General features: G+C 41.8%; 1 protein-coding gene across 1 annotated transcript in view; it reads right to left on the reverse strand.

The window, feature by feature from the left end:
* Nucleotides 1–1,462: 1,462 nt before the first annotated feature.
* The window catches only part of MLLT3 (MLLT3 super elongation complex subunit), a 186,760-nt gene continuing 161,104 nt past the window's right edge, over nucleotides 1,463–27,118 (reverse strand). The window contains exons 7-12 of the mRNA XM_084834583.1: nucleotides 24,646–24,724; nucleotides 20,977–21,112; nucleotides 17,689–17,785; nucleotides 14,571–14,642; nucleotides 11,892–11,963; nucleotides 1,463–4,874 (exon numbers count right to left, since the gene is read on the reverse strand). Of these exons, the coding sequence (XP_084690709.1) occupies nucleotides 4,743–4,874; nucleotides 11,892–11,963; nucleotides 14,571–14,642; nucleotides 17,689–17,785; nucleotides 20,977–21,112; nucleotides 24,646–24,724 (588 nt within the window). The 3' untranslated portion in view covers nucleotides 1,463–4,742. The remainder of the gene's footprint in view (nucleotides 4,875–11,891; nucleotides 11,964–14,570; nucleotides 14,643–17,688; nucleotides 17,786–20,976; nucleotides 21,113–24,645; nucleotides 24,725–27,118) is intronic.

Genomic DNA, 27,118 nt, shown 5'->3' on the forward strand with positions numbered 1-27,118 from the left:
TCTAGCTTGCCCCCCCTTCGGTGTCTGCGCATAGAGTTCGAACATCTGCAGCAAGGAAGCCTTCAAATATGCATGGCGCAGGCCAGAGCATGCAACATCAGGGCTCGTTACCTTGGCCTCCCTCCCTCCCTGATTAATACAGTACATGAGCCATACTTAGGAAAGGTGTTTAGGCGTTACCCTAATTGTCAGGATTCTCTTTTGCCCCCACTGATCTTCAAACGCGGAATCAAACACAGACAAGAGGCTTCAATCTACAGCTTCTAATTCCATTAACACAAAGGGTCATACAGATGCAAATTCTCAGTGATTCTCAGTCTGGAAGGAAATGCCTTCAGGGGGTTCAAAAGGTAGCTGCAAAAGAAAGGCGAGCTCACTAGCCTAACTTAAGGGGGGGGGAGGTCTCTCTCTCTGGTGAGGCTTCTAAGCGCCACTGTTCATGCAGGGCCAATTGGGAAGACCTTCTAAGCTCCGCCCCGGCCATCTTCCTCTTGGCTCTGCGTCTGCGCCTTGCATCTATTAATTCAGACTCGCCAAACACCCTGTTCACTCTCCCTGTTCACTCTCATGGGTGTGTGCATGTGAGACGAGGGACCTGCCTCCAGCTGGACCTTTGAAACCTGAGGAGCCTGCCTAGCCATGTCTGGACTAGCCTGGGAACATAACTCCCCCATGTCTGGCAGTTCCTCTTCAGAATCTGAACTGCTCTCCCTCTCCCTGAGCTCAGATGCACTCCTGACACGAATACCTGACTGTTGTCAAAAACCAGTAACCACACAACTGACTCCTCCCCACCACATAGTGTCCAGCGCAACTTACCTGTGTTCTTGCACCACTAATGTTCTGCGTTTTTACACTCCTGCTCCAAATAACTGGCTAGTGCTGTGGGTGATGGCTGTGATGGTGAAGCTAGCCCTTTTTAGCAGCAGCAGTTGTATTGTCTGGTAATGTCCAGTTTGGCCCTGAGGAGCCTATACCTTTGATGCTGAAGTGGCATACCAAAGCTATACTTTACATATGCGATCTTTGGTCTTTAATATTTGTGAGATCACACCAGGAATCCAGTATCTATACCCACTCTATCAACTCTGACCTAAATAGACTGTGAACAATTAATCCACATCACAGAAGTAAATCGAGACAGGGAGGGAGAGATGCCATCAGTCAAAATCTCCCCAGATCACACATCTTTGGACTGGAGAGCTATGCCTGTTTATTCCAGATGTGTGGCAAAGTGCTGTGGTCACTCAAGTATACTCTACGCATGCTCAGAGGCACTCTTTTGCATCATCACAGGTTCAAGGCCTGAACTGTGGTGCTGAAGACAGGTTCTGAGCTGAGCTTCGGTTCAGATTATGCAGTTCCATTAAGGATAACATTTGTAACATTTTAACCAGCCCGAAAAGGATCGATCCAGCTGAGAGGCTAGGTTCTGTGTCAGAGAAATATGACTATTTGAAATTAATTGAAAAATGATTTATTTTGTTTCAGCATACAAAATAACTAAAGTAATTCTTTTAAAAAAGGACACCACTTACCAGCTCTTATTCTACCAGAATTTTGTGGAAAACACTCTTCACTTTCAACACACAAATGCAGCTGAAATGTGTTTATTCCATCCTCATTCTCACCAAACTAGAGAACTAACATTTTATAAGGATGACTGATGAACTACATGCAAGTCAGAGTTAAGAGTCTACTGTAATTGCAGTAATATTCCCTTTACATAGATAACCCCTCCACCCCCACAAATTCTGTACATCAGCTACTGTTTTTGTGGCTCAAAGGACTGATTTGCCTGGTTTTAAAAAACAAAACAAAAAACAAAATAAAAGCAGTGATGTGTCCAATATATACTCAGAGTTATGCCAGTCTGTGTTTCTTCCAACAACCTCTTAAGAGTTTTGCCACAAAATTTAGTTAGAAAAGTCAAAATGGACCCCCCCAAAAGCACACTTTTTTTGTTCAACTGAAATGAAACGTGTTCAATGCGCGCCATTAAAAAAAGTAAAAGATAGCCTTTTCAAACGTTTCATATAAAAATGTTAACAAAAATGTAAAAAAACCCATTCAAACACCCCCCCTTCCATGCTCCAACATCACATCATATGCCTGATGTCAGGAGATTTCAAAAACCTCCCACCCCAACAATTGCACATTAATTAACATGTGGACTTAAAAAAAGAACATAACGCTTCAAGTATGTTTCATGCCAATCATCAATAAGAGTCATAACATTACTGAAGAAAAGTACACTTGTTCTTTTGGAAGCCTGAGAAAGACTTTCCATAGATTATGGTCAAACATTTTAATTTAAAAACAAAAACACACACTCACACACATACAAAAAAGGAAATAATTTCTTTGGACTTAAAGAAACAGTGTTAAGAATTCCCATTTGATTATGAAGAAATATCCTCAGTAGAAACCTAGTTTTACATACTTCACAAAAACCATGTGCATGGAACAATAAGTTTCTGCAGGGTGACTCTGCAGCAATAGGTGACACTTGGCAAGCAAGCAGATGCTGGAAATATGTTGGCCTCTCAGCCACAGGCTTTTCTTAAGGCTGACAGCTCTTTCGGACCCGGAAGTATTTTTTAAGCAACATCTTTCATTAGGGTAATAACTAAAATCCTAACTTTTAACAGCTTTCTGAAGGAAATAATCTCCTTTCCAACCTCTTCTTTTGTAAATGGTTTCTAATTTCTTTTATGAAAATTTTTTGTTTGTTTTATTTGGAAATAAATACTTCTGGAAATGTGGGCAGCAATGTTAATTAATCATTTAGATTGATTAAAAACATTGTAGAAGCTGTCCCATTTACAGAGGAATCCTACGATCCCTGGGAGAGCGTCCCAGGCATCATAGGATATGGTGGATTCCTGACACCCACCCCCGCCCACAACCTATGCCCTCCAGAGGGGAGAAGCCACCATCTTGTCCGAGTGGGGATTTCCCCCCACTTTCCCAGCTGCGGCAGCTCCTCTTACTTGGATGAGGAAGGTGGAAAGTGGGCATGCCAATGGGCAGTGCAGGGAGAGGCTTTGGATCTACAAGCCTCTCCATTCCCCATCTCCATCCATTTCCAGGTAAGCAAGCTAGACAGGCTCAGAGCCCCGTCCAGCTCTAAATGCTTCTTAAGGAGGAACAGACAGTAAAATGCCTCCATCATTTGTTCCACCCTGCCTGGCTATTGCTGGCAGGGTGCTGGATTCTTGGAGCGCTCCAATACTGAGTGCTCCTATGGACTAGATGCCCATAGGAATGCTCTGATAATCGGGCAGCTGATTTTTTCAGAATTATTTTCGAAATTGTGGATGACAGGCACCATCTTACAAGAGACATTTCCCCTTCACTACCAGAGGATATACATGTTGAAAGACGGTGTCGGCTGTGATACATGCGTGAATCATCTAAAAATAAAGGAAATAGGCTTTTTTTCTTCAGAACTATTGTTTATTCACATGCACACATATGCAGATTTAATTGATTAATCGATTTAAATTAATACGATTAACCAACTAATTTCTTTAATTGGGTTGACAGTCCTGCTATAAGTGAATGTAGAGTCCTGACAAAGTACTGAAATTTGGAAATGATTTCCCAATATGTTGTTGTCTAACAACTGTTGAAATGAAAATGTTTTCTCAGATAGCAAAAGAGCCGAAACCAGGATCTAAACAGACCATATATTATATGAGCAAAGAACCAATTGTATGCTGATATTTTTATAACAAAAGATTGAACTGCACACTGGGGCAGCTGAGTGCTAGAACTCCTAGTAATAAATAGCTCCAAATTAAGGACTTTCTACAACATTTCCATAGAAAACTGGACTAGTGTTCCTCCTTTTTATGGCAAACCTCTAGAGTGCTTTCACTTTCATAGATAGCTAACATAACATTAAAACATACACAAAATTTTTGATGGCAAAAACAATTCTGGATTCAGGATAGTATACAGTAACACTTTTTTTTTCTTTAATAAAAGTTCTACTGGTTTATTGACTAAGGCTAGAAAGCAAGTCATGATCCTATTTGGTGCATTTTCTACCATGGTCCAAGATCAATACACGATTACAACCTGGGGGCCCATTCTGCTGAAGCAGACCAAATATTAGGAAGAAAGTGGGGGAGGAAAGAACACTTTTTGCCCCTCACCCCTTCCCAACGTGGCATCTTGTTTTGGGGTATTGCAGAAACAGGACAGTAGGGTTTGAAAACGGAATAGCAAAAGGTCAGAAAAAAGTGGCATCGAAACAAGAGTAAGGTCAGAAGGCTTGTGACAGTGGTGGCGCTGCATCAAAGGAGCGTACACGGGACACAAGAACTTGTAACATCTGGTAGTGTCATTCCCTCAAGGACTGTAGAATATGTGTATGCAATAATAAATAGATCAGTTATGTAATAAGGCAGTGTGTTGAACATGCATTCGTCCTGTGGCCTGGAATACCACAGAGAGATACATGATACCATACACATTCAATAAGTGTTTTTTTTTTCAAGGCTATCCAGGCTAACTCTTCCAGAGCATTTCCTTGGTGAGAAGAGCATTCCTCTGAAGCGTGTCACTTTTCTTCTCCTATATCAAGAGATGATGACTGGCTTTAACAAAAAATAAAGCTGAAGAGAGTTGGTTGATTTTTGTGTTGCCATTTTGGCTGCATCATTCTGAATGTTTTATTTCCTTTAAAAAAAAGAGACAGAGTGCAGTTTTTGATGCAGCCAGGAGCTATGTCCTCAGGATGCTCCAGATGTTTCCAGGTAACTCTGTAATTTTCTAACTGTTGTTTTGTCCAGTGAACAAAGGTCAAAGTCAAACGTTGTGTTCGTGATATGAAAGTGTCCTGTTTCTTCTATAAGGTTTACAATCTGTCATTAAAAAAATAAAAGGAAAGGTTATAGTTATACATTTAAATTCTGGTTCTCTCTTATAGTTTGGGTGTTGTGTCAAGGACAATACCTCATAAATCTTGTCACCTGCATGACCTTCAGGCAAGACCAAGCACCAGATTGCTTCAAATATTACAAAATTTAAGGAAGAAGGTAAATTATTTCTTTTTCTGGCTCGGCCCTTGCAGGATGAACTCCCTCATTGTAAACTTTCCTGGTTTTTCTCACTATTGATCTGTCTTAAATTGGGATTTGTTAAGTGATGCCATTGATTGTTATAAACTTCTTGTAAGCAGCTACAGACCTGTCTGGGGGCAGGGAGAAGGGGGAAAGAATGGTATAAACTGAATGAGCAAAAACAACCCCAATGCCTCCTTAAAATAACTGATCAGTACAACTGATGAGACACTATTATTTGAGATTTTCCCATTTGCCATCTTGCTTAGTTGTGATGCATCAACTTAAAAAGGATGGATTGGATGCAGAATCTGCCCTCTGCAAGAAGAAGGGATCTTCTGTGAGAGGAAGGGCTCTACTCATATACAGTCCCTCCACCTGCTTTTGGGGCATTCCCCCCCCACCCACACACACCTCATCCATTCATCAAGGTATCTTGACTCTCTGTGTAGCATTTTCAAGGGGCTGGAGAGGTTACCATGGGAAGGAGGGAGTGGCAAGTAAACTCCCGCCAGCCTAGTTGATCCAGTGTAAATCTGGATCCAGCCCAACGCTGGGGATTGACTTTCTAATGTCCTTTCTAATTGGAGCTGGCAGCAACTGAATCTTACACATGCGAAGTGTGCGCTCCACCAGTGAATTATGGTTGTTTCCAATGATCCATGTATACGTACTTTACAAACATCATACATTTTTAGCAGTCCACTTAGTGTGGGAAAGTAATATAGCCGCCCGCATTTTGCAGCCATCACTGCATGACACGAAATCATGTAATAGATGTCTCATCTTCCCACAGATGGAGGCATCCTATTTTGGGTTTTCCTTTGACTCAAGGGAGAGGCCTTCACATCTTATGACCTCAACTATGCTCAGTCTCTCAGTATGATGACAATATGCATATATTTTGGGGGGGTTGGTTCAAATGTTATTTAACCTGCAGCTCCGTTGGCCAAGAAAATCCCTTCTGACTGCAACATTAATGACTGCACCAAATTGCCATCAATGTTCCATAGACTAGTGTGGCAAGGCCGTTTGAGTTATTTTCTAAAAGTTAAGCCAGAAGATTCAGAGCCGGAACTCTTCCTTGCACTTGTGTCCTCCTTGTGGGCTTCCCATGGGCATTTGGTTGGCCACAGTGTGAAGAAAATGCTGGGCTGGGCCTTTGCTCTGATGCAGCAAGGTTTTTCTGATGTTCTTGTACCCTTTTTGAATTATTTCAGGAGATGGGGTTTTCCCATTTTTAGTACAGAGGAAGGAGGTTATTACATGAAAACTAAATTGAAAAGTTTTATGAACTGCATTAGCTCCAAGATGCAGCACTGAATCCAGCAGCATGGAAAACTGATCAACGTTATAAAAGGTGAAAGCACTTTTCAGTCACAGTCCACCTTTTTAACGCTGTAAGTAATCAAATCCCACCTGAATTGTCTATTTGCGTCACGGACAAGAGGTCCAACGCACTGGGGAATTCCAGGCTGAAATACAGACTCTTATGCTACTTAAAGTGGTGTTGTTCATCACCACTCTCCCCGGGGGTGGCTGGTGGATCTGTTTTCGGTGGGGCAGAGATTCCATTCTGAGTTTTAGTTACAACCAGCCAGAAGTCTAAAGGAGCTATCCAAGGTGCTGGACCCATTTTGGGGATAGGGACTTCGGCGTGGTTGTAACTAAAACCCAGAATGGACTCTTCACCCCACCGAAATTGGATCCACCAGCCTCCCTGCTATGCTATTAAGCCATCAGCAACCAACTTGGCCTTACTGCAGGGGTGTTGAACCTCTTTCAGATTGAGTGCCAAATTCCATTTTGGAGTTGTCCTCAGGGGGCCTTCAGAACAGCTCATCACCATTCCAACGGTGGACAGGGCCAAAGGCAAAAGAAGTGGGGCCAAACATACCAGCATATTTTAGTGTAAAGATCTTACTGCAAATAATGAAGACTTGAGAGCGGCATGTCAGGGGGAAAAACTGGCACAAAAGCCAGGAAACTATCAAATGAACCTACTTGTACACTATGCTCAACATCTAAGGTCCTCCTCCGGCTGCCTACTCCGAGGGAAGCTCGAAGGATAACCACAAGGGAGAGGGCCTTCTTAGTGGTGGCCTCCGAATTATGGAATGATAACCCCAATGAGGCCTGCCTGGTGCCAGCATTGTTATCTTTTTGGCACCAGGTTAAGACCTTTCTCTTCTCCCAGGCATTTGGCAGCATATGGTAAGTTTTAATCGATCCTGGATTGTCTTATGGTTATGGTTGTTTGCTTGAGACTGCTTCTTTGAAGTTGTTTTAGATATATGTTCTCTTGTGTATATTGTCAGTTTGTGTGTTTCTTATGCAAATGGCTTTTAATCTCTGTATGCTGTATTTTTAATGTTTTTAATCTCTGTAAACCGCCCAGAGAACTTTGGCTATTGGGAGGTATAGAAATGTAATAAATAATAATAAAATAATAAATGATCATGCTCAGGAACTCTGGAGGGCTGGACTGAGACCCCAGGAGGGCCAGATTTGCCCCCAGAGCCTGAGGTTCTGCACCTCTCCTGCCTTAGTTGGTTGCTGATCACTTAAAAGCTTGAGTTCTATTATCTAGTTACTAGGGTATCTTCTTTTGTCATCGCTCTCAGTTCTATAGGAGAAGGCAACCAAGCTAAATGAGGTCCTCTGGTGGAACTTCCCTCTTCTTCCTCTGCTTGCTTAGGAACAGGTGGGAAGGGGAAAGCCTGTGCTAGGTGTGCAAGTGAGAGAAAGAGGGATTGCGTTTGCCCCCTGCCCTTTCACTCATCTGTTTCTGGCAAGGGAAGAAAGACTGGGGGACTGAGCATGTGCAGGAGGGATGCTAGCCAGCAGCCTTCAGTGCTCTTGGTGCGAATGGGAAGAAATGGGAGATATTTGGATCATGGAATGTGTGTAGGGGCGGGGGGGACGGACGCAGAAGAGACAGCAGCTGTGGTGGAACTGAGGAAAAGTCATGCTGGCAGGCAATTCTAATGGGTCAGCTACTTTGAGTACAATGTTGCTCAGTGAGTAAGCCTATTTATTTCCAGTCATCACGTCCCATATGTGCTTCTAGATTAGCAAGAGGTAATAACTTTCCAAGCCAATCCACAACGTGAACCAGGCAGCTTTACTAAAAACTAACATGTCAACCTGCTGAGAAGTGTCATGTTTAAAACAGCCACCCATTTACTCTTGGTTTGTATTGCAGCTTTAGCCACGATACTCTAGAGCTGACGTGGAGATAATCCTAGGTTAGGAATGTAATTCTAATGTATGTTTCACTCAGCCCTGACTGAAAGAACCAGCTCATGAAGAATTTCAGAAAAACTCTCATTAGTAATTTTTTTAAACAAGGGACTATATTAGATATGCTTTCCTCTGATATTGTGCCAAAATACGGCCTTCCATTAACTCCCATGATAATAAATTTCAGGAATTCAAAAGCAGTTAGGAAGTGTTAACAGATGCATTTTAAAGCAATGCAGTGCTCTTAAAAGAAATGAGAAATAAAATCTCATTTGCTGATCACTATCTATACTTTTTAAACTCCCAACTGAGAGCAACATGAACATTTGAACCCTATTCTTCATTTGGGCCTCTTAGAAATACAGCCACAGTGTCAAGACCACCTGGTACATCTGAGTGAGATGAACCCCCTCAGTTTTAATGGAGGCACAGAATACATCAAGATATAGCCAAGAAAGCTTTAGGGGCATTCTTGACGGCCTGCCAAGGGGAATCATGTTAATGCCTTTAATATTAGCACTCGTGTTCTTAATCTATTGAAAAACACTTGGGGGAAAAAGGATTTAAGATTATAGCTATCAAGCTTTCCAATTACCCATGTTAAAAACACAACATACAAAATACTTTAACTGGAGACCCAGGATGCAAGGTCCAAGGAAGTCTTATTTGTTCTTGATGAAGTCTGCTGTACTTTATTGTTTTAATGTACAGTTCTGCTTACACACTGTCACTCTCCCTCAATTTCATTGCCATCCATCATGAAGTAGCAGTATAAATGGCTTTAGAGAAGAATATATCCATGAAGGGCTGGGTTTTAGCTAATATCAAACCTTGTCTTTTAACCTTTAAGAAAGATTTGAAAGGATTTTGTCTTCTCCTGGTCTACAAAGCTACCTTAAAAGCTATTATTTATTATGTATTTTAGTTTCTTTCTTGTGTTATTGTAAAGGTTCAGGACTGGTTACAAAATACAAACGTCTCTTATTTTAATCCTAACAATCTGCTAATGAAATGTTAGGCTGAGAATACCCAAGGCCACCCAATTAATTAAGACCTGAGACAGTTTGGACCTGAGTCTCCTCCACCCAAATTCAACGGCATACTATTCTGTTGCCACCTACTGGTTCAGAGGTCACCTAAACCTAGGTATCAAAATCCATTATTTAAGTACTATGGATTGCTGATATATGTTTACCATGACACCCAGATGAACAAACAGTAAGCCCGGATTCTAATTATGTTATGACTTACCTACTGATAAGTCATTGTTTCAAATGAACAGTGATGTGAGGCAGAAAATTTTCCAGTGCTTTATTTTTCTGTGGAAAATTTTCCATTTCATAAGTTCATTAGTAAAAAGGAATATATGCCAATTGCAAATACAATACTAGGCAAACTTGGCAGTTTCAAAGTTGTAATTAATGTTTTTCAGGTGAATATCCCTATCAAGTATGTGAGAAAATACATATATGTCATTGAAAAACACGGTTGTCTCAGAGTGAAATGGAGCTAATAAGTAGTGACAGCAAATCTGAAGGTGCTCCAACAACCTTGGCGGAGGAGAGTTGAACACTGTTGAAATAGATGAGTGGTTGTCAGCATATCATGCATGGTTCTTTGGGATGCTAAAATTAATTAGTGTGTCAACAGTTTTCGTATCTTTGTTTTTTTCTTAAATTTAAACAATGTAAGAGAAGTACATGCTAATGGGTAGAATCCAACAGGGTGCGTATGCCTCCACTGATTCTCTTGTGCCTGACAGATTCTGTTGTGCAAGTGGTGTGTCCTGCCAATTCCCTTGTGCAAGCAGAACCCACTGCTTGGGCAAGAGAGATCTAACACATCCCAGAGGAAGCCCCCAAATGATCGGAAATGCTTCTTTCTGGTTCAAGATAGGTTGGTGGTGCTCCCTTATGTGAGCTCTGCTGACCTGCCCCATTCAGGAAACTAGTGCTTTTGTTCATTTCCAGTTGCCCCTGGAAGTGCTAAATCCCTGTCGGCAAGCGGCAATGCAAGAGAATTGGCAGAGGCATAAGTGCCCCGTTGGATTCTGCCTATTGTCTTTAACTTTTTTTAAAAAAATATTCCAATAAAAAAATCTACACAATCTAACATTTTAAATCACATTAGTTGTGTTAAGTGTACTTTAATTCCCCCCTCAAATATTCCAGGTCAAATACTTGAGGTGTATTGGGACAAAAAATTAACACGGGGTACTTTTTTTTAGCTTTGTTTACTAAATACAAGTACAATAAACATGCTAAATTAGATCTCTCTAGTGCATCAGAAAATCTTCCAATTCAAAATTTTCCAAAAAATCCACATCGCTGCAAATGAATGGTCTGAAAAGGCACTATTGAACAATTAATTTATACATTCAGTATGAATGTATAAACAGAATGTATGGTCGCAAAACAGAATATGAGCCACTTCATGCATTACTTTTTTTTTTTTTACACACATACACATACAATTTTAAATTTACAGCTAAAAAATATAAAACTGTGAAAGCAATAAACAGGTGTTTGGAAAGAAATGGATCAAATAGCTATACTTGGTGAAGAGCTAAGACTGGCTGTAGCTTCTTGTTATCATCCAAGCAGACCTTGGAGATAAAAGTTAGGTGTTACTCTATAATGTTTGCAGAATCTCTAACTTGTAATACTCATTGCAGAAAATCTGTAACAATTGACCATCTGTCAATAAAACATAAACAGAAGACTGCTTTATATGTATATCGTTTTGTATTGAGTGTATAAAATACAGGCAGCCAGTCTATACTAAACAAATTATTAATTGAAGTGCTTGCTACCAAAATACATATGACCAGAGGCCTATAATGTTACCAGTCATGTCTATTTTGCCAGCAAAATACATGCACACATATATTGGATGGGGAAATTAGTTCTTGATTACAAAAAGTTAACATTTGAAGTAGCCCTTAGATGGAGATTAAGAAAAATAAAACTTTCCTCTCTTGATTGCTACTACCCTTTAAAAAATAAAATTTGGAATTATATGGTTTGGAAAGCTTGCATTTTAAAGTTCCAGTAGTGACATACAGGTTTCAGTGAAGAAGTTGAGTTTTGTCACTGAGCCACATTAAAATTATAACATGCCAAACTTCATGAATACTCACTGAAAGATAAATCCAAAATATTGAATTCAACCTTCAACATGAGAGAAATAAACTGAAATCTGAAATGACTGAATTCATTTAAAATCTGTTAAACTTTCTGTCATCACTTGGAACAAATAAGAAAATTCTCCCAACACAGATATGTCTGCAGGGGAAGACAATGCTCATAATTTAGAAAAAACTTGCAACATACTATTATTCTGAATATACATGACACCTATCAAGATCTGTGCCAGCCTCCCCAACCTGCTCTCCTCAAGCTGTGTTGGTCTGCAACATCCATAATTCCCAGCCAGCAAGGCCAAGGAGTCCAACACGCCTGGAGGGCACCAGGTTGGGGAAGGCTGATCTATGCTGATGGATTATCAAATTCTACTGGAAAACTAGATCTTGATTTTGACAAAGGCTATGCTTAACAGACAAAGAAGCCCTCTCACCTGTTGCAGTACATGTCTCTCCCTTAGTGTCATTAACCTTCTGTGGAGTTCAACTAGTTCATCAAGATATGCCTGAGAATAAGCCGTCACAAAATTAAAAGAAACAAGAACACAATTTGTTAAACTGTAAACTCTGCACAACTCTGCACACAAAGATTTTCCAATTTCATTTGATCTCTCAAAATTCAAAACAATATATAGAATACAGTCAACTAATTATAATGTGGGGCAGACTAAACAATGTGGGGATACCAAAATGCTGAGTAACTAAGAAATACTCTATGAATATACGTGCTTTAATCCCCCTACCCCCGCCTCTCTCTCTCTATATATAAAAGGTAAAGGTGTCCCCAACCAGTCGTGTCCGACTCTAGGGTGTGGTGCTCATCTCCATTTTTAAGCCGAAGAGCCAGCGCTGTCCGAAGACGCTTCCGTGGTCATGTGGCCGGCATGACTGAACACCGAGGTGCACGGAACGCTGTTACCTTTCCCGCCGAAGCGGTACCTATTTATCTACTTGCAATTTCTTGCTTTCGAACTGCTAGGTTGGCAGGACTCTATATATTTATACTGAAAGGTTAATAATTTCACTCTGACTGGGTTTGGACGACACGATAACCCACAATGGGTTAAACAAACCATGATGGTTTATTTAATCCATTGTAGGTTATCGTGTTGCCTGTTGAAAATTTTTAAATCCACTATGGCTTATTTGGCCAAAATAACCCACTCAGATAACCCATGGTCTGCAGTAGGGGTTATTTAACCCATCATGGGTTATCATGTTGTCTTGCAGTCACTGCGGGTTATTTTAGTCGCCTACAGAATTATGCTACAAAAGCCATTCAGATTGCTGCCGCTCTGCTCCTCGTGGGCGTTCTCTCTGTAACGGAAACAGCTTATACAGGCGATTTCAGTACTGTCTATTGGGGGAGATGCACAATTAGGAACAGTTTAAAGTATCTATGCCAGCAATGCCTATGGGAAGAAATGCGCTTTAGTGCAAAAGTGCTATAGTGCTTTAGCGACTGAGTGAAAGAGCGCTCCAAAGCATGCTACTGCCAGTGGGAGAAACACAAGGAATGGATGACAAAAAAAAGGGTTGCAGGGTTTTGAGGGTGCACCGGGTGCTTCTTGACTAGGGGAGTCTGTGTATGAAATTTGGTCCCGATCCTGTAAACCTCCAAGGTTTTATAGCTACCACCCTGTTTTTGGTGCACACAGGATTTTCGTTCCTTTTTGAGTAATTGTGCAAGGTTTTGATGGTCCATCAGATGCCTCCTGACTAGGGGAGGCTGTATATGAAGTTTTGTCCCAATCCTGCAAACTTCCAGCACTTTAGAACCACCCCCCCCTTGTTAGGGTGATGCTGGAAGTGCTGAATTAAGCCCCTGTACTTCACCCCACACCTCTCCCCTCTCATTGGAATATTGTGGAAGGTTAAAAAAGGCTGCTGCGATGTTGTCAATGAGTAAAACAGCGCCACTGCTCAGGCGGGAGAACTGCAGCGGGACGGGGCGGGGGGATAGCTCACATTACGCACAGTAGCTTAATAAACTACAGCATTGTGGACTATTTAAAAAAATAACCTACTGTGAATAGCTTATTAAGCCACCATGGCTTAAAGTGACATCCGAACCAGCCCTCTGATTCTAGGGAAACTATGGGAGCTGGATTCAAAGACTGGGCTCGCATGACATGCTAACCATGGTGGGTTGTTTTCTGGAACAACCCATGATGGGTTAGTGTGTCATCTGTGCACTGTTTTTCCCACCCACAGTGGCTTGTTTCCCTCAAACAACTCACCCCGAGAACTCACTCCCTGCAGTAGGAGTTATTTTACCTATGGTGTGCATGTCGTCTGCCAACCCACTGTAGGCAAAGACCATTGGGCAGCGAGACACTCAGAAGAACAGCAGAAGCCCCTGCTGTTCTTGCTGAGCAATCGCTGCCAAGCTGTTGGAAGTGCCCCTTTGCCCTGCTAGGAACGGCCCCTCCAACTGTGCCAAAACTGAACTTTTGAGGGCCAGTTACTATTGATGTTGGGTGCAACGGATTCCGTGAAGACACACCTTTAAACAAAAATTGTAGACAAAAACTGTAAGCCAGGCAAAGAATGGTACGCAATTCACAAATACTGTGATAGTAAATACACATTTTTTTTTAAAAATGTAACTATATGCACCTCTGTAAAAAAAATACTACAAAATATAACTCTTTAAAAAATGGATTCTAAACTATCCTTGATCTTTCTTTAGCCCTTCTACAAATTGTATGTTGCTAGAGGTGAGGTGAGCGATTATTACATCAGACCCACTAGCACAGAATTTGCCTTCTTTGGTGCAAATTTATTTACATAATTTTCAGAGTTGGGGGAAAAAAATAGGGCTCTGACTGCGAACACAATTGTGGTCAGATCGGGGACAGGGGCTTGGCAACAGACAAGGCAAGTTCTGCTGCGAAGTGCCCTAGGATGTCAGATGGTGGACTGAGTGGTCGGAGGGGAGATGAGGGGACAAACAAGCCGTGCACAGTGGCTTGTTTGTCTGATCGTCTGGGGGGATGCGCTAACCACACAAGGTGGGTTGTTCACAAAACAACCCACTCTGCGTGGCTAGTCGCCTATCATAAGCTAGTGTGATGTATGAACAGGCTCAAAGATTGCTTCTTCCAATTTACCTTATCACAATCGCCATTCTTAATTTGTTTATCAGATTTACTCTGTTTTATAGGACTCTTCACTTCTAGAATCTGGAAAATAAAAAGAGTAATTACCTAAGGTGTTATACAACTAGAACTGAGGCCTATTTGAAATTCCATAACCAAATATCTTTATTGTCTAAACATGTTTAACAGCCAATTTATCTAACTTACATATACTTCCTGTCACATACCCTTCTGGAAGCAATTTATACCAGAAAATAAATTACATGAGAAAAAGAATGATAAATTACTTTAAACACTGAAGAAGACTTTAGGAATGTTAACTAAATAAACAGAAGGATCAGGAACATTAACTGATAAATTGTCATTACAGAAGTAACACACAGAAGTGCAGCCCACTGAATCTGTGTCATTTAACAACTCTCTGGACCATTTATACATAAATATACCAAGGTTTTGAAGATTTGCTTAACATCTGAAGGAGGTTATTGTTCTTTGATAAAGGGCTATACAGCTCCTATGAGAGCAACAGTTTTGCTTTTAAATAAGATGCAGACACAGGCCTGGTTCTCACATAATAAGAAGCCACCATGGATGAATTTCCCCGCAGGGCTTCTCGTTGCAGTAGTGGCCATTTTGAATATTCGGGGCATGGCTGGGGTGTGCCATAACTTCTTGTTACACGCGAACCTGGCGAGGGTGGGTTGTTGGGGTGGTTGACAAGCTACCCAGAACCCATGGGCTGTTTTAGGGTTGCAGGTGGCTTCACAACCACCCAAACAATGCACCCTCTCTGGGTTCGCATGTAATGAGAAGGTACAGTACGCCCAACTGCGCCCTGAAAATTCAAAATGGCCACCAGAACAAGAAACCCCACAGGGAAACTTACCCACAGTGGCTTCTTGTTGCATGCGAACCAAGTCACAAACTAATATTCAGGATTAACTGCAGTTGTTCACACAACGAAGACCACATTAATGACAATTTGTTCACGCATTAATGACCATTTGTATTGCTGGAGAAATCTACTGATGAATTTTGCTTCTAACTTTTACAGAGCTAGGTTTATACCCCGATGTCCCAATCCAGAGGTTTATTAAAGCAATGGAAGCTCTTTTGTGCACGTTTCTCCACTGAACAGGGATACATCATGCCTGCAGGGGCTTTATGGCCCCTGATCTAGAGAAAGGTAGTCATGCTTACGGTCCACTGAAATCAACAGTACATAAATTCATCGCAACTAGTATGTCCCATTGATTTCAGTGATAAAACATGACTGTCTCTGGATTGGGGCCCAATTGTCCAGAATGCATATGGCTGAAAATGGGCTGCTGATCACTAAACTGACACATACATGTAAGTTTACTTGACTTGCCGCTTAATGTGTGATTATCTGTGTTGAAAAGTATTCAGTTTGAAGGAATCTCCAATGATATGAAAGCTCTTCCTGATGTATTCTGAGCTGTGATGGCTGATTCACATATAAGTCATCACTTGAAGTTGCAATTATTAAGTGCAAAACATGAAATTGTAAACTAACCCTTAATCTTGTGAAAAACCTGATTTGTGAATAGTAACAATATTAATCCTAATTACGCTTCTTAAATTCCAAATCATAAAGGTTAATTGCTCAACATTGTTGCTTTCACATTGCACAGCTGACAGACTCTCTTTTTGTATGTATGTTTGATTGGTATGTTTCAACCTAGTTTTGGGCTGTCTTGTTTAAAACGAAATTTATGGCTCTAATAACAGTAATGAAAAATCTCAAGTGTGGCCACATGGCATTCCACCATGACTGGAACTAAAAAATTAGAATGTTTTAAAACTTATTTTTAGAAGGATTAAAAATTGTTTTGGATATCGATCTTGGCAACCTCAGTGGAACAGAAAGCAGCATTCCACAAACTGGAAAGCGCATTAACACATGTTGAGAGCTGATATATAGGCCCGGCTCGTATGATCATGGGGTGGTTAACAAGACGCCATGGCTTGTTAATCACCCTGCGATCACATGAACCAGGCCACAGTGACCTGGTTTGCATGTAGCAACAAACCACTGTATGTTACTTTACCCATCAGGCTTGTAGTCACACAGCAGTTGTCATTTTTAAATTGCAAACCATGGCGGGGGCGTGCCATGGTTTGCTGTGTGGTGCAAACCCAGCCAGGGTTAAAACAGCCCATGGGCTGTTTTAGAGTTGTGGGTGGTTTGTTAACCACGTCAGCTACCTATCCTGGCCAGGTCTGCATGACAAGCCATGGCACCCCGCTCCCCCGGCTTCCCTTTAAAAAATGGCGTCCAGTGTGCAACAACAAGCACCATGGGAAAATTAATCCACAGTGGCTTGTCCTTACATGTGAACAGGCCCAGAGCAGTGCCTCAGCAACAACAAATAGGCTGGATATACACTGACCTAATACAAGTTAATTAACCTCTCACAGTTAATGAACAACAACAGTTCACCAGTGATGGCTGTTGGTTCCCTCACTACAGTAGTGAGAATGTAAAAGTTTATTCAGCAGTATTTCAGATTCAGTCAATACACACTGCTGATTCATGCTTGAATTTGAAACACAACTGAATGAACTTGAATTGCATTGCAAGGATTACCAAGGTAATGTACGTGAAGCATTTTGAACCCTCAATAAATGACGGAATTATTCTCACAGTGCTAAGTAACATTATTTCAGGTAAGACAATTCAAGACAAGTTACTTTTATCGTATTTAGGCCATTACAACTGAAACACTGACAAAAAAACACACCCTTTCATGCGTTATCTGTGTGACAGGAGTTCCACACATAAAGGAGGAAGCAGGACTGCGCTGCTGGTTGTATCACAGCAAATGTTTAAAGGAGATTTTCATATTACCACAGAATTAGCACTTAACTCTTCATGGAATTAATATCATGAGACAAAAAAGCAGTTACATGTTTTCTAGTGTATGGTTCAATAGTATTACTGGGAACATATGCAAACTGAAGTGAGAGATTCTTTATATTTCCATGAAACCAGTTTATACTGAGCATTTGTACACTCAAATGGCTCCCGAGGCTGAGGAAAGAAAAGCCATTCACTGGAAAAAAATGAAGTGATCATGAGTACAGTAGCCACACCACAAGATGGTACCTGGTTATTGTTGGTTTTTAATAAAGGTGGAGGTTCATGGCGTAGTGGTGAAGATGCTGAGGTGCTGCCACTGTCGCTTCCATCACTTAGACTAACCCTGAGAAGAGAAAGGCACAGGAATTTTAACTTTATGAAGGTGAGCAACATATGGTCTGTGACAGCCTGTGCCAGAATTCTGACAACCCCAGATTTCATTTTCAGGTTTTCCAGCCCTCATGATTTGAGAGAGAAGTTTGAAAATTGAAAAAGGTATGATGTTAACAGATCAGGTACAAAGAGCCAAACAATAGAAGTCTGCATTTGATCAATGCTTTTCAACTCCCATTAGCCTGCACATCAAGGATCAACTTAACTCTTTTATGTTTGAGAACAGCACATTCTGAATAACAATTCTGCTGGAGAGCAATACCGCTTGTACTGAAATCCATAATGCTTATGGAAAAGATGCCTTAGTTACATGCAGCCAAAACCATGCCGGATAGTTGAAACTTGTCAACCTGTGATATGTTTCCAACATGATCAGTGCTGAAAAAATGGCCCCCAAAATGTAACATAAGAATATTGCCCATACTGTGCACAAGATACACTTTTGAGCAGAATACAAACAAACTTGTGGAATTTTACTGGGTGGGGGGGAGAGAGTAGAGCAGTGTCCATAGGATCCCAAAAGCAATCCAAAACTAAGCCCAGTTCTCAAGATCCAGGAAGCTAGGAACAATGAATTCTTAAAACAAATGATTAAATGAAACTCAGGATTTTAAAATACTCCTACAAGTTCTAAATGTTATATTCTATGTAAGTGATAATTACTTGAAAATGCAAGATATTCCAAGGCTGAGTTTACACAGATCAGAAACCAATACCATTTTTCTGGCTCATAATTGATCTTTTTTTTTCTTCTCCTCAGGGATGACTGGATTTAAATGTATTTTGGCTATGATTTCCTTGAACAGATCTATAGGGATTTGTGCTATTCTACAATGAAGGAAGCATCCATTTGATCTCTTCACTTCCCTTGTGTTTTGGTGGGCATAATCCCACGCTCAGTCACTAGGTGTTGCTATTTGCAGTTTCTCTCTTGTTTTAAAAGGTTATGCTGGAAGTTGTAATGTTGTGGTCTGACCAGCTACACCCATGTGTTCTCATTAAAGCTAATGGTGCAAATTGAGACATGACCAATAACAAAACCACACCATGGCATTATCATGAACAGCAGAGCCATGTCTGAAAACAGAAGCCATAGGTGTCCACTCCTAAATGTAGATAGACAACTAAAAGACTATTTTAAGCAACTGTGACAAGGCAGGTTCATACACCATTAGTGTCTAACAAACAGAACTACGCAGTCCCAGGCCATGATATGCCACAGGTAGAAAGCGGAGGTCCTGCAAGAAAACCAACAACAACACTGCAGAACAACAGTTCAAATGAGCCAAGCAATCCAGTAGGGGAATGCAGAAAAACCAACAAACAACAAACAGGAAGAGACAAGGACATCACCTGTTAAAAGGATCTCAGGTAAGTAGGCCTGGACCTTGGGCCTTGTAGTGCCACTGCCAATCAGAGTAGATAGAACTGGGCTAGCTAGACAAACCAATTATCTGACTCGGCACTAGCATCTGTTGACATGAATCAGGATTACTTTTGGATTGGGATGGGGGCCAAATAAAATGGTTATAAGGCATTTCCATTTTAATCTAAATTCCCCCCGCCCCCATTTTCCAGATGTTTTGGTATGGCTTGATCCTTCCTGTTCACGCATAGGCTATTAGGAACAGAGACTAATGCCTCCTAGACACTGATAGTTCCTTGCACGGAAAATTTGTGGAAGATAGTACAAAAATGTAGCTCCCCCTTCACGTTTCTTCGTTTTATGTTCTTTATTTAAGAATATTTATATCTTGCATTTTCAACATACAAAAAAAGGTCCCCAGAGTGGCTTCTGGAGCATTTGCTCTACCCCTTAATGCCACTCAACGTTGTTTACATGGCACAAAGCACTATTACCCTTCTCAAATGACCACATCAATTTATACAGACAGGAAGATTATGGACCTGAAAATTAGACTACCACATGTCACTATTAACTGGAGATTCAAATAAAAAAATACCATTGAAGCAGTGTCCTCACATTTCTGGTACTGGTCTTTTTGCGACACTGACCTGGTTCACACAATCACTGCAGCCCACTGTGGCTTATTAGCCACGGTGGATTGCGGCACCCATGGGTGCCAGGTTGGTGATCCATCCCCCATGGCTTTTCATTACATGAGAAGCTGGGGAGGGTGGGTTGTTGGGAGGTTGACAAGCCACCCAGAATCCATGGGCTGTTAGGGTTGTGGGTGGCTTGCTAATCACCCCAACAACCCACCCTCACTGGGTTCACACATAATGAGAAGCTATGGTGCGCCTCCGCCACACCCTGAATATTCAAAATGGCTGCTGCCACTGCCACAACAGCACACCCAAAGGGAAATTCACCCATAGTGGCTTCTTGTTACGTGTGAACCAGGCCACTGACACTATAGGAGGGCACTGCTATGTCACAAAGGATGGCATGGTGGTAGAATGTCATGTGCATTTAAACTGAGCTGCCATGTCTTGTCTTTCATGGGGATTATCTGATCAGAAGACACACAGACACACACCGCAATTTGAAAAACCTGAGTGCCTGGGTGGTTTGTCAAGGCTGCTAAAAAGCCTACTGTATTTTTGGAAAACAAGGCTTAAACTGGTGCCTCCTTATATTGCTCTGTAAAATTATCATTCATGAGAATTCAAGATACATTCCTTTTCTCTTCCACATCAACCATCTTCACACACATGGTCACAAATAATGCCAGAGGTGCTCAGCACTGCTTTTCAGTATCTTGTGTGTAAAGACATTCTGAAGACATGGATACTGGGGAGTTCCCGGCACCCTCTTGAATGCTGTAACACACAACCAAACAGTGCAAAGCAACATCTTAAAAATAAAAACAAACTCACCGCAATATTAGGTTGCAGAAAGTTTTATGCCACTTTCCATTTGGTAGGCTGTGCCTCCAGCACTGACTTGCTGGATTCCCTGCTAATGTCCCTGATTTCCTAGACAATCCCCATGTATTTCATACTCCCCCCCCCATGCACTTTGTTTCTGTGTGAGCCTAATTAATATTCCCCAACCCACCCATCCTTCCTTCTTCCTCCTTGAACCAAAAAAGTAGAATCTTTTACTGCCGTTGGCACAAGCCCTCAGCTTTCAAATCATTTGGAAGTTATTTTTTTTCAAACTTTAAAGACCCTCACCTGCGCAGCCCCCTGCTTCCTCCATGCGTATTTACAGGTCTCTCCATCTCAGAGTCATTGTCATTCTCATCCGCTTCATCAGATTCATCTTCATTATCATCAGAATGCAGATCTTTCATTATAGACCTCAAAGGACCTGGTGAACAAAAACAAAACGGAACACAAATCAACAACGGGAATTCACATGCAAGCGTACCTATTGTTCAGCTTTATAACAAAACAAGCCCTGACACAGTTTTTAAGAAGGAGAGAAGGAAGACTTGGACATTAAACAAAAGATGTAATGCATAGGGGGGCTTATGTAGCAAATGCTTAAACAAAAGTAAATTTATTCAAGGACCAGTTGACTTAAAACGGGATTATTTCTGTCAACAAAGAGATTAGTGTTTTAAGTGTTTGCAGAATTAGCCCCTTGGAATGTTAAGTAAAGCAAATTGGCTTTCCACAGAACAAAATGCATTTTTTTTTAAAGCAAAACGAGTTTTTTAAAAAACGTCAAAGGTTATTATCAGGGTATGCTATACCTGAAAAGATCTTAAGGAGACTACTAGTAATAGTACATTTTGTTACGTTAATCCATGTCTTGAAAGTCATAGTCTAATAAATCATTGTGATTGCAACTTGCTCTGGCCAAGGCATTCTTTGTCTGCCTGTTTTTGATCTACTTAGATTTAGCTGTCTTCTTTATTCTAAGGTCAATGTCAGGTCAAGCAAGCTCTTTCCTAGTGCTCATATGTATAAAGTGTGTCAGTGCCAGTAACAGAGACCCATCTTTATGCTGGAACTGAATGAAGAGAGATGCTAAGCCTGCTTCATTAATAAAGTTGTATTAAGGGAACAGTTCTAGGATTACATTCTTAAAAACAATTTTGTGTTATTTGTAAATGCATGTACACAAAAGGGTATGGTGTTTAGTATATCTGAAAAACAGCAGTTCCTTAGAAAGTTCATCTTGGGAAGCAGGGTGGGGGGAAAGAGTTCCACTATAATGTTGCTTTTAAATTTTTGAGATCAGCTCTGAAAATAAAGAGCAGAGCCGGTGGAAAACATAGTGCTGTTATTTACAGAGTCTTCAATAATATTGGATTAAAGTTACAGTCTTTAATCCAATATTACTGAAGTTATTAAACTTCAGAGTAATCATGGTTTCTTTGGGAGACTATCACAAGTTTTAAAATATACTGAGGGCAAAAATGATTGTTGCGGGTCCATGACGCAAGACAGACATTACAGCCCAAATGTGGGTGACAGATACCCATTAAAGAAGTGTAGGGCAAGGCAGCCTATTGGTAGCTCAAATAAAATCCAAATCATATTAATATGTATCAAATCACTGCAGTTATTTCCAATCCTCCAGCAGCACATCTCATTTACTCTCACAACATTGCTAGAATGATCACTAGTAATAATAGGATCATCATTATTCTAGTTTTACAGAGGGGTTGTGTGTGTGCGAGAGAGCGAGGGCCTGTTCACATGATCACAGAGAGGGAAATAAGCCCCTGTGTCTTATTTCCCCTGGTATGTGTGCCAGGGGGATTTGCGTAATTACCCTTGCTGGTGCAGCTTGCTGTGTGGTGCAAACTTGGTGAGGGTACATTGTTGCCATGGTTAACAAGCCACCCCAGAACTCTAAAACAGCCCATGGGTTCTAGATGGCTTGTTAACCATGGCAACAAGCCACCCTTGCCGGGTTTGTACCAGCAAAGCTGTTAACCATGGCAAGCTGTGCCAGCATGGGAAACTGCAAATTTCCTTGGTGCTTGACTGGCATGTGCAGAATGATGCCCTGTGGCTTATTTCTCCCTCCATGATCATGCAAACCTAGTCAGAGAGAGACTGATGAGAGAGAGGGGGGGGGCGGGAGGGGGGGAGGGAGGAACAGAGAGAGATTTTTACCTAAACCCACCCAGAAAGGAAATCCCCTTTGTCCTTTCTTAGACATATTTATAGAATGTGGGAACTGTACATAGGCCACGTAAGTATTTAGGATTTGGTGCAACCAATTTGTAAAGGAAACTTCATGGAGCTTATAAAATGCAATCATTTTTTTTCATTTTTATAAAGATCAACTAATATTGAACTTTGAAGTTATAATATTAGGCTGGTTCACATGATCAGATAAGCCACACTGACTTCTTTAAATCCCTGGCACGTGCCAGATGACATTTCCCTAATTACCCACCCAGGTACAGCTTGTTGTGTCATCCAAACCTGGGTGGCACGGCTTATTTGAGGGGGAAACAACCCCCAAATAACCGTACAACAGACTATAGGCTATTTGAGAATTGTTTCCTCCTCAAACAAGCCATGCTGCCACGGTTCAGGCGACATGACAAGATGCACCTGGGCAGGTAATTAGCACACGCTGGCACAAGGTGGAGGTAAAATAATTGTTTTGTTTAAAAATCATTTTGATCATATGAACCAGGTTACTGTCTCAGTTTTAAAAAACCAGCAAGTTTCAGTTTTAAAGATTTCAAGTCAAGGTATAATATTTTTGGTCCCTATGTTCCTGATGTAAAGCTAAAAAAATACGCAGCAAATGCTGTTCTCTGCTACAATTTAGGCAAAAATAATAGTAACAACAATAATAGTAAGAATATACATTACAGTCATAGTTTTGAAACACATTAAAGATGATTTAACTTAACTGCTGCCCAGATTCTAGGAATTTGCACCTGCATACCTGCCAGCAAAACTGATGAAGCAATGCAGATACAATGGTTTGTGACACTGTACTGTATAGCTGCACAGCTGTATAGATTTTGATATGTTCCCTCTTAAGCAGTGATCTGCCAGCAAAGGAAGTATTAGGAGTAGGTTCTTTACAATCAATACAGAAGAAAAATATACATTTAAGGGACTTAGACATTCGCAAAGTAGAGCAAAATGCTTCTGGGAAAGGACTCCAAGATCTCTTTCAATATTTCCTGCATTTTAAGTAGCTGGTTAAGAATATACACATTGTGCCATTTATAATAAAAATGGCCCAACAGGAACTCTCTCAGCTATTTACATGTAAACTGGTTAGGGCAGGGTCTTTTGGCAGATATAAATTCTAACTTCCTCAGAACTGAACAGTGATTAGATGCAAAGCCAAAGTCAATAAAGTCTAAGAAATCTGTTTGTCACAGTCTTATTTTAAACTTGTTTTTTGGAAGTTGAAAGAAGTCTTACACACTTATGCTTACTGAGATGTAATATGCAATATGTGTCTTAGTTCTCACATTGTCTTTTTAGTATTTCAACAGGTAACTTGTTTATGAAGTCGAATATTTTGATTTTACTGGTCTAGAGAAAAGGAAACGATTAATAGAATCTAACTACAGATTTAAAAAGGAAGTAAGTTTTACTGACTTGTGAGTCAGTGCAGGACACTAGTTAAAAGTGTAAGTCTAGCATCAGGGAGACCAATGTTCAAATCCTCACTCAACCACCAAGCTCACAGGATGACCCAGTCATTATCTCTCAGACCAACTAACCCTGCATTTTGTGGGGATAAAATGAAGGTGGGGGGGAAGAGTTCCTTAGAGGGAAGTTAGACTATACATGTAATAAATACTTTTTAACAAATAGGGCGGGGGGAAGAACACAGCCTTGAAATTCCTTTTGTTCTGGTTGCTCAGCTTCCATGCAACCATAAAATTTTTATCTGTTTGTTGTTACCTTGTTGTCGACTGTTCTGAGATGGTGTAAAACTGGAGCTGGAACTGGAGCTGGAACTGGCAGGACTAGGTTGCTCAGACTGGGGAGGAGGGGGAGAGACAACATAAGCAAAACACAAACAGGAAAACTAGTTAATTCATTTGCTCTCAAAACAACTTACATAATTACCATTTACTTTGCAAATGAAGAAAAGGGTGCTGCCATGGAACAGGACAGTCCCACCCTGCAGGCAAAGCTTTTTCCCCGCAATGCCATTTGACCCATGGAGCATTAATGGCTTGGAAGACAACCCATGTCCCGTTTTAAAGTTGTTTGAGGATTGTTTAACCCTCAAGCTACCCCTGCTGCCTGCGTTTGGATGACGCAATAAGCTTTGGCAAGCCACGCACCTAGCACAAAGTGACAGCCCCATAAGTAAATGAAGCCACGGTAGGCTGTCGTGTCGTGTGAACCGAGTCTATGAGTACACTCTTATGGGTCAAGATTGAACAGCTATGCACAGGGAAGTCACAAACTCACTTGATGAATGGCCACAGAGCAAACAAGGAAGACTAAATGCAGGCCTAGCATTAAGCTGCGGGTATGTCACATTTTGGCTCTTTGGTTTTCACTGAATGATTCCTGATTCAGTAAGCCAAGAGTGTAGAAGGAGACTAATGAGGCAATGAGGAAAGCGAACACAGCCTGCATTTGTAGAGTAATGTCGAATATTAAACACTTGATCCCCTTAGCTGTCAGCCTTGTAATAAACTTAAGATTTATTCTAAATGAAGGCACTTTATCTTAATAGTATTAGACAATACATGCAAGGCTTGAAACAAAATGCTGCAATGTATCCCCACTCTCTAAACCTCAGAGGAGTGTTCCTGTTCTGGGCTCCAGCCAGCCTGGAACAGGAGCCTTGTAGTGCTGTCAGGGCTTCCTGAGGTGCGGGTTGGGAGAGTTTCAGGAGCAGGAAACTCGGAAAGAATGCTTTTGTCTTTGCCATTTCTTAAATATGTTAAAAGATAAAGACCCTCTGAGATTCTGCAGAGCCTATGTCAATAAGAATCGACAATATGAGCTAGACCACACCAATAGTTCGACCTGATATAATGCAGCTTCCTATGTTATTAGAGAGTCTGAGGGGTCCCAGCCTGGAACTTCCCTCCCCCGCCATAACTTATGCTGTTAGTGTACATGGGACTCCTGTGGCTTGTGGGCTGTACCCCATTAAGTGCATCCCATGCAGGAGCCTAAGCACTGCACTTTTCCCCGTCAAATTTTGTTCGCCTGAGGTTCGCCTGGCGCCTACATTGTATTCCTTTCGGCGCCAGGTGAAGACCTTTTTATTTTCCCCGTCAACATGTCCCTCATCCATGATTTGATTGTGGATGAGGGGGCTGACCTGGCATGTATTACTGAGACCTGGGTGGGGGAACTGGGAGGGGTTACTCTCTCCCAGCTGTGCCCTCCTGGGTACTCGGTGCAGCACCAATACCGACTCGAGGGTCGGGGAGGGGGGGTTGCTGTGGTCTACAGGAATTCAATCTCCCTCTCCAGGCTTCCTGCTCATTCAAGTGCAGATCCTGAGTGTTTATACCTTGTATTGGGTACCCGGGACAGATTAGGGATTCTGTTGGTGTACCGCCCACCCCGCTGCCCATCAGACTCCCTGCCTGAGCTGACGGAGGTGGCCTCGGACTTGGTGTTGAGGACCACCAGGATGATGGTCCTGGGGGATCTCAACTTCCATGCCGAGGCCGCTGTATCCGGGGCGGCTCAGGACTTCATGGCCGCCATGACAACCATGGGGCTGTCCCAACATGTCATCAGCCCAACGCATATAAAAGGACACACGCTTGATCTGGTTTTCTCGACTGGGCAGGAGGATGGTGATCTGAAAGTGGAGGAATTAACATCTGTCCCTTTGTCATGGTCAGATCACTTCCTGCTGAGGTTTAGACTCCTGGCGGCCTTTCCCCTCTGCAAGGGTGGGGGACCTATTAAAATGGTCCGCCCCCAGAGATTAATGGATTCCGATGGATTCCAGAGGGCTCTGGGGGATTTTCCCGCTGGTATGGCTGGTGCTCCTGTCGAAGCCCAGGTCGCTCTGTGGAATGCAGAGATGACTCGGGCGGTTGACACGATCGCACCCAAGCGCCCTCTCCCTCTGAGCAGAGCCCGGCCAGCTCCTTGGTATACACCTGAGCTGAGGGCAATGAAGCAAGAGGGGAGACGGCTAGAACGCAGGTGGAGGAAAACTCGTGCTGAGTCTGACCGAACACAGGTAAGAGCCCACTATCGAGCCTACTCTGTGGCGGTGAGGGTGGCAAAGAGACAGTTCTTTTCCACCAGCAACGCATCTTCTCAGTGTCGTCTGGCGGAGCTTTTCCGAGTGGTTCGCGGCCTGTTACATTCTGGGCCAGGGAGAGAGATGGTGGAACCCTCGGTAGCACGCTGTGACGAGTTTGCACGGCACTTTGAGGATAAA

This window comes from Heloderma suspectum, chromosome 2 (genome assembly GCF_057233095.1).
Source record: "Heloderma suspectum isolate Gila_16-S chromosome 2, 16-S_ref, whole genome shotgun sequence".
Lineage (NCBI taxonomy): Eukaryota > Metazoa > Chordata > Lepidosauria > Squamata > Helodermatidae > Heloderma > Heloderma suspectum.